Consider the following 13831-nt stretch of genomic DNA (forward strand, 5'->3'; position numbering starts at 1 on the left):
GAAAGTGATAGAAACTTACGGTCTTTTCTCTCAGACACTAGAAATTTCAAGCTTTCAAGTAAACTCTCGCTGATCCTCCTATGCCTCCGGGAAGCTGTGTAGTTTTGCAGTGAAAACTTTTTGAATAGTCACATCAGAAGTCTAGTAAAGCTGTGCACACATTTCACGATTGCACATGTTCTGATTAAAAACAAATAAATCACAATAATAGTCAAGTAAAACTAGGCTTGACGTCAGGGCTCAGCCTGGATGTATGACATCAGTACATTTTCTTCATTTTCACTTCACTTACTGGAGTGTTTTTTAATTAGAAAATAGTGTTTTTTGTATTGGAATTTGAGTGCTTCTCCCACCTCTGCATAAAAGCGATTACGTAAGAGAGAACATAAAAGATGAATAAACGTCTCAAGCCTCACGCTGTGTGTACCGGGCCCTGTGTGTACCGTGCCACATGCTAATAACAGATGCTATCTCTTAGAGCAGTGTGTATTGGGTTTAAAGGCGATGTGCCCCTGCCTCCTGCATGCAGCTCTGGAGACTCTGGACACTGAACTGCGGAGATCTTATCATGGGCCGCCTGCCAGTTCACATCATCTGGCACAAAATCACTCACAAATACTCACTGACACTCTGTTGTGGTTAATAGAGCGCCCCCTGGTGATGAGAGCATGATTTATCTGTGTGCTTTGTGTGATAAAAGACATGCTGATTTCATTAGGGTTCAAATATAACCTGATGAGATGTTTAACTTGAGGCGAAAGAAGGATCCGAGTCTTTATTCACTGTTACTTTATAACGGCGTATGTGTACTCCTTTCTGAGATTTGTACACATGTTGTTGCTATTTGTCTTGTTCTTGGGCAAAACTAGGAAGGTTCAAGCATCTTGAAGACATTATATGCCCATTATATTGTTCTTTTATTCATTTAAAGCTGGAAAAGGTCCACAAATAGCAGGTGATTGTTGTAAATCGAGAGCCTATATTTGATTTCTGCAGCATTTCTTAAACATCGTCTCTACCAGCATTGACACAACATAAACTTCTGTATAGTTTATCCCAAAAAGGCTTTGTTTCATTCTATCTACATCAACCTCTAGAGTGATAAAATAATTAAAGTTAGTACAGTGTCAGGAGACACAAGTGTTTTTAGTGCTATGAATCAAATAATGACAGTTTTACCACCAATATAGAATCAGGACAAAGTTTTTGAGAAAGACTGAGTAACATAACAAATTAAACATCACATTCTGCTCCTGTCTACAGGGCCCGCCTGGGCCACCCGGACCGCCAGGCCACCCGGGAGAAAAGGTAAGAGCTTACGTGAGGCTTTGAACGAGTTTGAATAATCATGCAGGTTAATATTGCTGTCTTGTGTTATTCCAGGGTGAACTTGGTTTACCTGGTCCAGCTGGAGTTGATGGTGAAAAGGTGTGTTTTTGTTTTGTTATGTTATTTTTATTTATAAGTCTCCTTTTTGGATGCCTCATCAAACTCTGCTGCAATGGGGACTTTGCTTTAGTTGGTATTTGTATTTTCAGGGACCTAAGGGTGATGCTGGTGAAGCAGGACCGAGAGGAGAGAAGGGGGAGATGGGCTTATTTGGGCCTACAGTGAGTATCTGTTTTCATCTGTGTGCTGCAGTGAAGGTCAAAGTACTTGAGTCAAAGTAAATATACTACTGGCCAAACATTAATCCAACAAAAGTAAAAGTTGCTCTGTGAAATTATTACTTAAGTGAAAGTACTGGAGTGTTTGCTGCAGTACAAATAAGGGTTCTAAAAAATAACTTTGTGGCTTCAAAAATTATTCATTATTCAAAATTATTCATTGAGCATAATTCAAAAATTATGCCCAAATCAATGAGCGAGAAATGCGCTTCTCTTTGGTCCTCATGGCGGGCAGCTGACAGTGCTGCAATACCACCCCCTGGTGGCCATGGGCGACTCCAAAAGAAACCGTTAAATGGATTCCGATGGACACATTACACCAGGGGTGGCCAACTAGTCAGAGACCAAGAGCCGAAATTTTCCACCTTGATCCTGTGAAGAGCCACAAAGGCACCGACCATTAGCGAGATTCCGGGGTGGTAGTTTATTGTGATTAAATAGAATGTGACCGTTTTATTTAATCACAATAAACTATAATTTTATGCCTGGCCTTTTGCTTTTTTTTTTTTAATAATTGTGTTAGATTGAATGGTTTTACTCCTCAACAAGATTGAAATACATGTATATTAACTGAAATGTTGTGCTTTCTGCTCTGACTGAGACAGATTTAGATTAGTATTATTATTATTATTATTATTTTTTTTAAGCTGGGGTGTGTTTGTATGGGGGCCCTGCCCACTGAGCCCCCTCCTCTGATTCGCCCCTGGCCTGTGCGCTCAGTGCCTGCAGCTTCGTCCTGACTGGACTGTGCAGAGAGAAAGCACTCTAGGCTGCATAAAGTTCATGAACTTTAACCAGGAGCCTCAGGACGTCTGAGAGTCTGTTTTATGTTGCATTTGTTACAGTTACCGTCACTTGTGAAAGAAAAGTCATGACTTTGCGTATTTCCACGTTACGATGTCGCGCTTCGCATCATATGCTTCGTTAGAGCTCCGCTTTTTTCCATTTCCTAATTTTGATCTTTTTCTGTGAATATGTGGCCAAATTACAACAAATAAAGAGTAGCTGATCAGAAACCTGAAAAGCAGAAGCTGATCCTAGTGCCACGATCTGCCTGCCTGTTGTTTAACCTACATCCCGCTGTGAGTGAGGCAGCACGGGCTCCTTTTACACACCGCCTCGAAAACGAGGGAGATACAGACTCTTATTCATGTGTAGAGATGGAAACAGGGTCTGCAGACGATGGTTGGATTTTTGGTCAAAGACTTACAGTTTATGGGAAATATTTACCAATTATTTTGCAAAGAGCCGCATTGTATTAAACATCTCCAATCATGCAAAGAGCCGCACTCTGATTGGCCAAGAGCCGCATGCGGCTCGAGAGCCGCGGGTTGGCCACCCCTGCTTTACACCATCCAAACACTGCTTAAAATCCTGGCTACAAAGAGTTTTTTTTTTTTCTAAAAATGCTGTGACCCATGTGACAACGCTGAGCAAGGTCATATTTTTAACCACTCTGTTTTTTGTTCTGTTAATGCATGAGTCTTTGATTGACAGGCTCTGTAACAATGTGGAGGCCTGTAGCCTGAGTTAGTGGCATTGACCTTATATCCACACAGCACCTCCTACTGTTCTGCTGTGAGCATTATAAGGACTTTAAGTGGGACAAAATATGCAACAATTTTTTTTTTTTTGCTTTGGAGCCTGCTTAGAAATGTAGTGGAGTAGAGAGTATTGTATTTCTTGTATAGTAAATAGACTAGTAGAGTAAAAGTACGTTCTCAACACAAATACAACTCAAGTAAAGTACATATTCTCAAAACTGACCACCTTTGATGTGCTGAAATAAAGGATGAAGTACTGAACACAGCATCCTTCTGTTTGGTACAGGGCATGGATGGACAGAAAGGAGAGAAGGGTGACTGCAAACTGGACGACAATCTGGTCAGTGGATTTTAATGTTTTATACAATCCAGGGAATAATAACTGCCGTGATCCTTGGAAAGCACTATTCTGTTAGCACTATGACTGCTTGTTTTGAGCATTTTGTGCATCTGCTTGACATCTTTTTTATTCCTTTCAGGTGCAGATGATTTCCCAGCCGGGTCCACCTGGTCCTCCAGGAATGCCCGGGTCTCCTGGATCCATGGTATGTGTGGCGCGATCGTTACAGTGGTACTAAGTATCAATTAGACGTAGATATGTGGATACTCACCTCAGCACTGTGTTTCAGGGACTACATGGGATGCCTGGTCCAAAGGTAAGATTATTCTGCTTTGTTTACAGTACTTTCACCAAATGCATCGTTCCACATTAATGTGTGTGTGTTTGTTTCGTCTCTGTGATGCAGGGTGAACCTGGAGTTGGGATGAAGGGTGAAAGAGGTGAAACTGGAGCACCTGGTTTCAGAGTAAGTCTTTGTTCAAACATGGCCCTTTTTTAAACATTCTGCTATATAATGAACTAAATGGCCGACTTTATCTTCAGGGAGGAGACGGTCAGCCTGGCACACCTGGGTCTCCTGGGCTGGTGGGTCTTCCAGGTGCCAAGGGAGAAAAAGTAAGTGTCACAAACTACATTTACAATCAGCAGGATGTGTTGTGTGCTTTAACAGGTGTTTCTGTTTTCCAGGGCAGACCAGGAGAACCCGGACTAGATGTAAGCTTTATATTTAATGGACCAAAGGGTTGTACAGAAATATTACATTTACATCAACTTGATTGCGTGTGTCCTCAGGGTTTCCCAGGTCTGATGGGGGAGAAAGGTGACAGAGGCGAAAGAGGGGAGAAGGTTAGCCACTGAAATGATAATGTCAACAATTCTCTTTGTTTGTACTGTATGTGAAAACAAAGCTTATTTTAAGATGTTTCTAACTGTGCTTGTGTTGTTATCAGGGCGACAGAGGTGCGGTGGGAAAGAGAGGTCTGAAGGGTCAGAAGGGGGAGCAGGGCCCTCCCGGTCTGGACCAGCCGTGTCCTGTGGTACGTCCTCGCGCTCACACACTAAACTAAACCAAACGTTTGCAGTCTTTCACTTTGTTCTTTTTCTTGTACGGCCACTTTCTTTCCTCTCGTCTCTTTTCTGCCTGAACTTGTTTCTTCGTTTCCTGCTGCTGGGATTTTGTGCCTGGCTCTTGCTCAGGACTGTTCTGAGACTAAAGGTCAATCTGCTGAAGCTCCGCCCTCTTCCTCTCCTCTTCCTCCTGTCGCCCCTGACGCACCCTGCCCCGTGGTACAGTATCTCTCTGCACTCCTTATCTCATCCTGTTGGCTTCTTTACAACTCTTTCACTGTTTTCTGTCCTGTCTTGACAATTTACTGCAAAACCAGATTTTAAAGTACTGAAATGTGTGAAGTAAATGTGTGTGTATTAATCATTTGTGTGGCTCTGTAGGGCCATGATGGGTTGCCAATACCGGGCTGCTGGCACAAGGTGAGCACTGTAATGATTTTACTGCAAAGGCCACTGCAGACATTAACAGAACTAAAACAGTCGGATTTGAGTTTTACATAATTCCAATGATACATTGTTGCTTGGTTTTGATTTTGTACAGGGGCATTTTGTAAGTATGCTACAGCCTGTTTGACATGTCTGCTTTTTTTCTTTTTTTTTTTTTACAGTGAGATGACTAACCTCCAGCATGGGATCTGTACATATTTATATAGTATATTTTGCAGCTGAATACTACACCCATAACCTGCTCCCTATTATGTTTTTGTAAAGAACTTGCGATAATATATGGAGATTTTTTTTTTTTTCCAGAGATTTTTGAGTCTATAGTTTTGTAGATTTTTGAAGATTTGATAACTTCACTATGAGGTTCAAAGGACAGTGTATGGCTTTGAGTGGAGGAGTGGTGCCTTACTAACAAAGTCTTGCTGCCTGTTTTTGGCCTTCAATTACTTGGCTATTTTTTTTTACTTTAACTTTTTTTAATGAACTGTCTGAGCACCAAATTTAGGCATGGGCCTTGTGTTATTCCCCTGTCTTCCACAAGGAGGAGATGGCCAGGCAAAAGCTCAAACGCAAGCGACTTTCTCAGCCATGAATCGTCGTGGGATCTAATGGAGGAAAGACGTTTAGACAAAAGGCAGACTGGCCTATATGGAGCTGAATAAGCCATGCAATGCCAAAGAGGTGTGACGCTGGCCACTGAGGGCCACTGTTGTTAAATGTCCAGGAGGGGGCGACAGAGGACACGGCATTTTTCTGGTCTCTGTCTGCGGTCACTGGCACATATGGAAGAAATTACTGCACACGGATGATGCTCACCTGGACGGTTGTTTTTAAAAGGGTGTTTTAACTAAATGCATGATCTAAATGATGTAAAGCAATGGAGACAACCTTCACGACTTGTGGTTCCTGACACAATGACGGTAGATTTATTAGTCAATGAGTCAAATTAGTGGGTTTGATTAACCTTTTTTTTGCATTTATTCTTAAGTGTTTGTTTTCATTTTGCATTCCTGTACTTGGGCATACCAGACATACAATAGATCAGTGCGAATAAAATGGAGATATAATCAGCTCTTTTAGATGGCTCAAAATTTTAAAGGAGCTATACCTGATTTCCTTTCTAGTTATAGAATGAAATTTGTTTTGTCTTCCTTAAGTGTATTGTAAACTCAGAAATGTGTGGGGAAAACACTGTAGATCTAATTATAAAGCATTTGTAGCAATTTCATGAACTTGGAGGCTAGTTGAGGCTAGTGAAATGTCCCTGTTAAGAATTGGGATGCTACAATTATGTTAGGAAGATTAGGGATGAGTCTGTACCCCCACCAACATTTCAATTTAGTGGCTTCCTCTTTCATTGTTTGAAATGGATAAAATCAGGTATAGGGCCTTTCATTATAGATCAGGGGTGACTTAAAGCTGGGGGGAGGGAAATGTGTCCCTCAGATGTGTTGTCGCTAAGGCCGCTTGCTGAATTGACCAACATTGCCAGAGGTGTTGCTTTTTACTGCAAGTTTAAACAGTCTATTGTACAATCATCATCATTTTCATCATCCAGTTAAGTTTAATATAGTAGTAGTTTAATATGTGCCTGTGTCAGTGATGAAGACATGCAGGTGATGTCACAGCATAGGAGCCAGTGAGTGTCAACTCTACATTGTTATTGTTTTGACTCTCATTCCGGCACGTTGAGGGTTCCTTTTAGATTTAAAAGGAACATAGTACAATCATTCAAATTTATTATCGTCTTTACGCAATAACTTTCAGATGACATATTAAAAAACAGAGCTTTCTTTTTCATAAACTGTGTAAGCCATAAAAAAAAAGAATAAAAACGTTATATACATGTTATAATGAAACTTATAATGAACCCTCATGTTCTTATTGATTGATGAAGCCTGTTTGTTTTGGTGTAAAAGTCACACCTGAAGGAACCATTGCAGTATTCATTGTGAATCATGTTACCAAAGTTAGCATTTATCATGTTTAAGTGCCTTTTTTGTAATACTACCACACAATGTACAGTGTGACTTATGCATTCTGACCTACCAGGAAGATTTGAATGAGCTACGAGATCATATTTGCTGCTGACTTTAATGTGCATTTTTGTTTTTGTTTTAACGGATCGCCTGAACTGAAAGACTAACTGTAAGAATTGATAAATACTTTTTGTGTGATACGAAACCACTTCTCTTTCCTAAGTTGTCTTGCATTTTGCGTATGATCAATCATCTGTTTTCCCCTTTCATCGTGTTTATTTTTTCTTATTGTAACAATACACAAGGCCAGTTTGATTGTGATACACATGGCCATGTCATATGACCAGGCTGAGGATAAAATTGATTAAAACAATATTGTCAGAAGTCTATTTTATTTGTACTCAAACGCTCCTGGCCATTGTATTTCACTGTATTTATTTTCACTTTGCCTTACATAAACACATGGAGTAAGTATGCAACAATGATGCAAAGTTATACAATAGTTGTGACCAGCAGGTTTTGTTTGTTTGTTTTTATGGGAGGAAGGGGACATCTGATAGTAATCTGTTACATTATGTTTATTTCTTTTACGGATTCTGTCAGCATCAGTTTAAGGCTCAATGAAGTTGAATGGCACAGTATTATTTGTAATGTAATGTTTTGTGTATTTGGTTGTGAAAGAATTAAGCTATTTTTGTAATTACCTGTTTAAATATGTATAACTTGAAAAGTGTTTAATAAACATTTAAAAAAAGAATAAAAGTCAGATGCAGATTGGTCTCTATCAGCATAGAATGGATAGCTAATTGTCCCATTTGTAACATGATGCTCATGGTATTTTTTAATTGAACTAATATCAGGACACTGCCGGTAGTGTGGTATAGACTTTTGTCTTTTAGCTGTGACTGATTGCTGTTTTAATGTGTAGGCTACACTTAAACTTTTTAATCAGTTTCAGAACAGCTGTCATAGAAAAGTGTGTGATGGAATGAAAAGCTAGGGAGCAACATGAACAACATGTTTGAACTCACCCCCCGAATGGCTGTTTTCATGTTTTTTTATTTTAGATAGGCCTACAAAACACAGACAAACTGCTGTATGGCACCGGCCCTTTTAAGGATTTTTGCTATGTCCATGTTACTACTACTTACTTTCCATACATGCACAAAGTATCTACTTTATTATTATTATTATTATTATTATTTTATTATTATTATTATTATTATTATTATTATTATTATTATTATTATTATTATTATTATGCATAGGAAGTGCGCCACACCATCACAGACTGGACCATAGACTGTAAACTATTTTTAAAAGTTACTTTGTGGTTAAAGTTTATATAAAGAAGGCCACACACTGAAACTGTGTACAATTCATAGGAACAAATCATTGAACCATAACGTTTTAGGCTATTTTAAAAAAACATCCACGGTGCAAAACCTCTGACGTGGATTCGAAACTACAGCGACTACGTATCCCATAATCCTCCGCGCGGCGTTCACCTCCTCTTAGTTTGTTCATCCGGGTTTACACTTCCTTTTTCCTCTGTGCCCTGGTGCGATGAGGACCTAGGTCTATCGGACCTGTATAAAATCCAAACCCATCCTTGCTCAAGGCACGACCGAACCGCTCCAAAATGACCGAGCAGATGACGGTGAGGGGGACCCTAAAGGGCCACAGCGGATGGGTCACCCAGATCGCTACTACGCCACAGTATCCCGACATGATTCTGTCGGCGTCCCGAGGTGAGGTTCCCCCGCCGGCTACGCCACACATGAATGTGCCAGTGCTGAGTTTGTATTCTCTGTAAATGGCATGTGTTTATAAGCATGTATCAGGAAAGCCAAGTGTCTACACATAATAGAAGTTAGTGCTCGCCTCTTGCTCGGGGAATCAGCATAATGCTGCCGCTGAAAGACCGGTTAGCATTCCGAGCTAACTACCTGTATCTGTACAGATAAGCATGCTACATGGCTGGCATGTTTCCAAAGTGCCAAACAAATGGGAAAGTTGTTGCCAAAATGCAACAAGTTTGTTCAGAGCTTTTCTTTAAGGCGCTGCTTCACCACTATGCACTGTCCTGTTGCCCTGTCAAAACCCTAATGTTGCTCAAATGTTGTGTTCCAGACAAGTCTATCATCATGTGGAAGCTGACCCGTGATGAGACGAACTACGGCGTCCCCCAGCGTTCCCTGAAAGGACACTCTCACTTTGTAAGTGATGTAGTCATCTCCTCGGACGGACAGTTTGCCCTGTCCGGTGCTTGGGATAGCACTTTGCGCCTGTGGGATCTTACCACGTAAGTGTTTCTGAGTAAAATAAATAAACACGTGAAATATGCATATGTGATGCATTCCCCTATGGGATATGTTTTTGTCTGTTATTAACATGTGGTTATTGGCACAAGAATGAGTCATCATTAGCTGCAGCTGAGGCAGAAATACAATTTTAAGTGTTTTCATTTATTTTAGTGGCAACACCACTCGGCAGTTTGTTGGCCACCACAAGGATGTTTTGAGCGTGGCTTTCTCCGCCGACAACCGCCAGATTGTGTCAGGCTCCAGGGACAAGACCATCAAGCTGTGGAACACCCTTGGTGTCTGCAAATATACCATTCAGGTGCAAATAACAATTTCAGTGTGGTATTTTGTATATAATGTATAAAATACTCATACTGCTTTTACTTTCTGTAGGACGAGGGCCACAGTGAGTGGGTGTCTTGTGTGCGCTTCTCCCCCAATAGCAGCAACCCCATTATTGTCTCCTGCGGGTGGGATAAGATGGTCAAAGTAAGTTATTTATTTTGGACTAATCATTTGTTTTTTTCCCCCTTGATTAAACACAAATTGGGAAGCATTACCAGAACTTATAGATGACCAGTAAAAAGAAAATGATGAACCGTCATATTGACCTATTTATGTAAACAATTTTGTGTAGGTGTGGAACTTGGCCAACTGCAAACTCAAGACCAACCACATTGGTCACACAGGCTTCCTGAACACAGTGACCGTCTCCCCGGACGGCTCTCTGTGCGCTTCTGGTGGAAAGGTTTGTAAAAGCAATGAATATTATCATTTAGTCAACAATTTATCTTGTGTAGTTTTTTTAATGAGCAGGATTTTCTGTGATGGAAATATCAAATATCTGTATGTATGATGATAACAGAGGCTGTTTCTGAGTGATACCTGCCAGAACTCCATAGAGTGTGTGTTGCTTTGCATTGGTGCAATGTTTGTTAAATGTATTTCTATGCTCTGTGCAGGATGGACAGGCAATGTTGTGGGATCTGAATGAGGGCAAACACTTGTACACCCTGGACAGTGGTGACACCATCAATGCTCTCTGCTTCAGCCCCAACCGCTATTGGCTGTGTGCAGCCACGGGCCCCAGCATCAAGATCTGGGTAAGAAGCTTTCTGAATAATGCCCATGTATTGCAATTGTACGCAAAGATGAAGTTTGTAATGCCATCTGTTTTTTGTGATGATAAAGAGGCTGTTTCTGAGCTATGTCCGTTTTAACAGTCTCGACACTTGAGGTTATTTAACCATACTAAGAGGTTTTTGTTTTTTCTAGGATCTGGAGGGAAAAATCATTGTGGATGAACTGAGACAGGAAGTCATCAGCACAAACAGCAAAGCTGAACCTCCACAGTGCACCTCCTTGGCCTGGTCTGCTGATGGACAGGTACCTCTTATGAGTTTTTTTTTTTTTTTTCTCATACATTTTTTCCTGTGATTATACCCATTCACTTTTAGTTCTGATGTCTCTTGATGACAGTCCTGCAAATATGAGGAATTCTCACAAACCTTAGATTAACAATGTTCAGTTCTAAAATGGTAACACTGCATTCTTTTGTTTTCAGACCCTGTTTGCTGGCTACACTGACAACCTGATTCGTGTGTGGCAGGTTACAATTGGAACACGATAAGGACTTTTTGTCAGAAAAATAAATAAAACCTTGTTTAAAAAAAAAAAAAAGTGTACTGCGGTAATCTTTACTGTGCAACCAAGCAGAATTACAATGTCCAAGCAAGAGATTACTGAATTTAAAAGTAACTTTAGATGTGACTTTTTTTGGGCCAGCTGACATGTTGGCTGGGGAAAATTATGCAGATATAGTAATATGGTCTTTAGTTCTACAGTATTTAAAATAGATTATAAGGTGCAGAAAATGTGTTAATTTATTTCTGTAACACAACTTAAAATGTGAAACTAATATATACAGGCGCTTCTCATATTAGAATATCATGAAACGGTTCATTTATTTCAGTAATTCCATTCAAAAAGTGAAACATTTATAATTTTGTTTATAACTCCCCTCCTTGAACCACTACCTTCACATGGTGGAGGGGCTTGAACACCTGAACGTTCCTGGGAGCTCTGTCGGGGCTTAGTGCCCCTGGTATGGTCTCCCAGGGCAAATGGGTCATAATAGTAATGGGTCAGACAAAGAACGGTTCAGAAGCCAACAGGCCCAGTTAAAACCATGAGGCCGTCCTCCCACCACATGCAGGAGGAGCCATAGGGGGCTGGTACAATGTGATTTGGGCAGCTACAACAGCCCTCATGACCTGTAAACGGACAAGTGGAAGAAAATGGATGCATGTTTATAACTGAAAACTAATGAAAACCCAAAATCAATATCTCAGAAAATCTGAATATTGTGCAAATGTTGAATATTGACACCTGGTGCCACAGTCTAATCAGATAGACTAAAAACACCTGCAAAGGCCTTTAAAAGGTCTCTGTAGTTCTGTAGGAGCTACACAATCATGCTGACTTGACAGTTGTCCAAAAGACAACCATTGACATCTTGCACAAGGAGGGCATGACACAAAAGGTCATTGCTAAAGAGGCTGGCTGTTCACAGAGCTCTGCCACGTTGCTTGAAGTCCAGTGTAAAGTTTCCACAGTCAGTGATGGTTTGGGGTGCCCTGTCATCTACTGGTGTTGGTCCACTGTGTTTTCTGAAGTCCAAGGTCAACGCTGGCATCTACCAGGAAGTTGCTGACCAACTTCATGGAGATGCAGATTTCATTTTCCAACAGGATTTGGCACCTGCACACAGTGCCAAAGCTACCAGTTCCTGGTTTAAGGACCATTGTATCCCTGTTCTTGATTGGCCAGCAAACTCGCCTGACCTTAACCCCGTAGTAAATCTATGGGGTATTGTGAAGAGGAAGATGCAATATGCCAGACCCAACAATGCAGAAGAGCTGAAGGCCACTATCAGAGCATCCTGGGCACTCATATACCCTGAGCAGTGCCACAGATTGATTGACTCCATGCCACGCCACATTGCTGCAGTAATTCAGGCAAAAGGAGCCCCAACTAAGTATTGAGTGCTGTACATGCTCATACTTCCCATGTTCATACTTTTCAGTTGGCCAACATTTCTTAAAAAAAACAAAACTTTGTTTCTATTGGTCTTAAGTAATATTCTAATTTTCTGAGACACTGAATATGGGATTTTCATTAGTTTTCAGCTATAAACATCAAAATTAAATAAAAAATAAACACCTGATATATATCAGTATGTGTGTAATTAATGGATATAAAATACAGGTTTCACTTTTTGAATGGAATTACTGAAATAAATTAACTTTTTCCTGATATTCTAATTATATGATGAGCACCTGTATGGTATAGACTCATTACATGTCATGAGACATGTCGAGCCTTTATTATAATTTTGATGATTATGGCTTACAGCTTGTAAAAAAAAACAAATTCAAAATATCAAGATTAATATAGTACATGAATCAATATCAATAAATGATATTAAACAGAAATGTCGGTCCTGAAAAATAATCATGCATATGTACTTAGTACTTGGTTTGGGCCCGCTGCTATGATTACTGCCTTAATGCGGCGAAGCATGGATTCCATCAGCCTGTGGCACTTCTGAGGGGTTATGGAAGGACGCTTCAATAGTGGCCTTCAGCTCTTCTGCATTTTCTGTCTCATGTCTCTCATCTTTCTTAATGCCCCATAGATTCCCTGTGGGGTTCAGGTCAGGCGAGTTTGCTGGCCAATCAAGCACAGTAATCCAATGGTCATTGAACCAGGCTTTTTTTTTGCTGTGTGGGCAGGTGCCAAGTCCTGCTGAAAAAGGAAGTCAGCATCTCCATAAAGCTTGTCTGCTGAAGGAAGCATGGAGTACTCTAAAATCTCCCGGTAGACGGTTACACTGACTCTGGACTGACTTAATAACGTACTGTGGCCTGACACCAGCAGAAGACATGGCTCCCCAAATCAGCACAGACTGTGGAAACTTCACACTGGACTTCAAACATCTTGGATTGTGTTCCTCTCCATTCCTCCTCCAGACTCTAGGATGTTGGTTTCCAAATGAGATGCAAAATTTGCTCTCATCAGAAAAGAGAACTTAGGACCACTGAGCAACAGACCAGTTCTTTCGTTCATTAGCCCACGTAAGACGCTCCAGGATCTGACTGTGTGTGGTGGCACCTGATGCACTGACTCCAGCCCCAGTCCACTCCTTGTGAAGGTCCCCCAGACTTTTGAATGGCCTTTTCCTGACAATCCTCTCCAGACTGCAGTCCTCCCTGCGGCTTGTGCACCTTTTCCCCCCACATTTTCCCTTCCACTTAACTTCCATGTGCTTTGATGCAGCACTTTGAGATCCAACTTATTTTGCTACTACCTTTTGAGGCTTTCCCTCCAGATGGATGTCAATGATGTTTTTTTGCACAACTGTAAGTTCAGCAGTCTTCCTCATGATGGTGAATTCTACTGAACCAGACCGAGAGACCATTTA

General features: G+C 40.8%; 2 protein-coding genes across 2 annotated transcripts in view; both read left to right on the forward strand.

Annotated features, from left to right (window-relative positions):
- The window catches only part of LOC306963054 (uncharacterized protein), a 163580-nt gene extending 157426 nt beyond the window's left edge, over positions 1-6154 (forward strand). Inside the window, exons 18-31 of the mRNA XM_079556494.1 lie at positions 1264-1308; positions 1384-1428; positions 1539-1610; positions 3498-3551; positions 3691-3756; positions 3841-3867; positions 3958-4017; positions 4095-4166; positions 4239-4265; positions 4344-4397; positions 4502-4588; positions 4749-4838; positions 5001-5039; positions 5228-6154. Of these exons, the coding sequence (XP_079412620.1) occupies positions 1264-1308; positions 1384-1428; positions 1539-1610; positions 3498-3551; positions 3691-3756; positions 3841-3867; positions 3958-4017; positions 4095-4166; positions 4239-4265; positions 4344-4397; positions 4502-4588; positions 4749-4838; positions 5001-5039; positions 5228-5230 (741 nt within the window). The 3' untranslated portion in view covers positions 5231-6154. The remainder of the gene's footprint in view (positions 1-1263; positions 1309-1383; positions 1429-1538; positions 1611-3497; positions 3552-3690; positions 3757-3840; positions 3868-3957; positions 4018-4094; positions 4167-4238; positions 4266-4343; positions 4398-4501; positions 4589-4748; positions 4839-5000; positions 5040-5227) is intronic.
- A 2420-nt stretch (positions 6155-8574) lies between these two features.
- Positions 8575-11028, forward strand: rack1 (receptor for activated C kinase 1). Its single transcript, XM_079556485.1, has 8 exons — positions 8575-8793; positions 9176-9347; positions 9520-9667; positions 9742-9837; positions 9986-10096; positions 10311-10451; positions 10624-10734; positions 10913-11028. Exons 1-8 carry the CDS (start codon positions 8685-8687, stop codon positions 10976-10978), a joined length of 954 nt encoding a protein of 317 aa, XP_079412611.1. The 5' UTR covers positions 8575-8684; the 3' UTR covers positions 10979-11028.
- Positions 11029-13831: the final 2803 nt, after the last annotated feature.

The sequence above is a fragment of the Gobius niger genome (genome assembly GCF_951799975.1).
Source record: "Gobius niger genome assembly, chromosome: 5".
Lineage (NCBI taxonomy): Eukaryota > Metazoa > Chordata > Actinopteri > Gobiiformes > Gobiidae > Gobius > Gobius niger.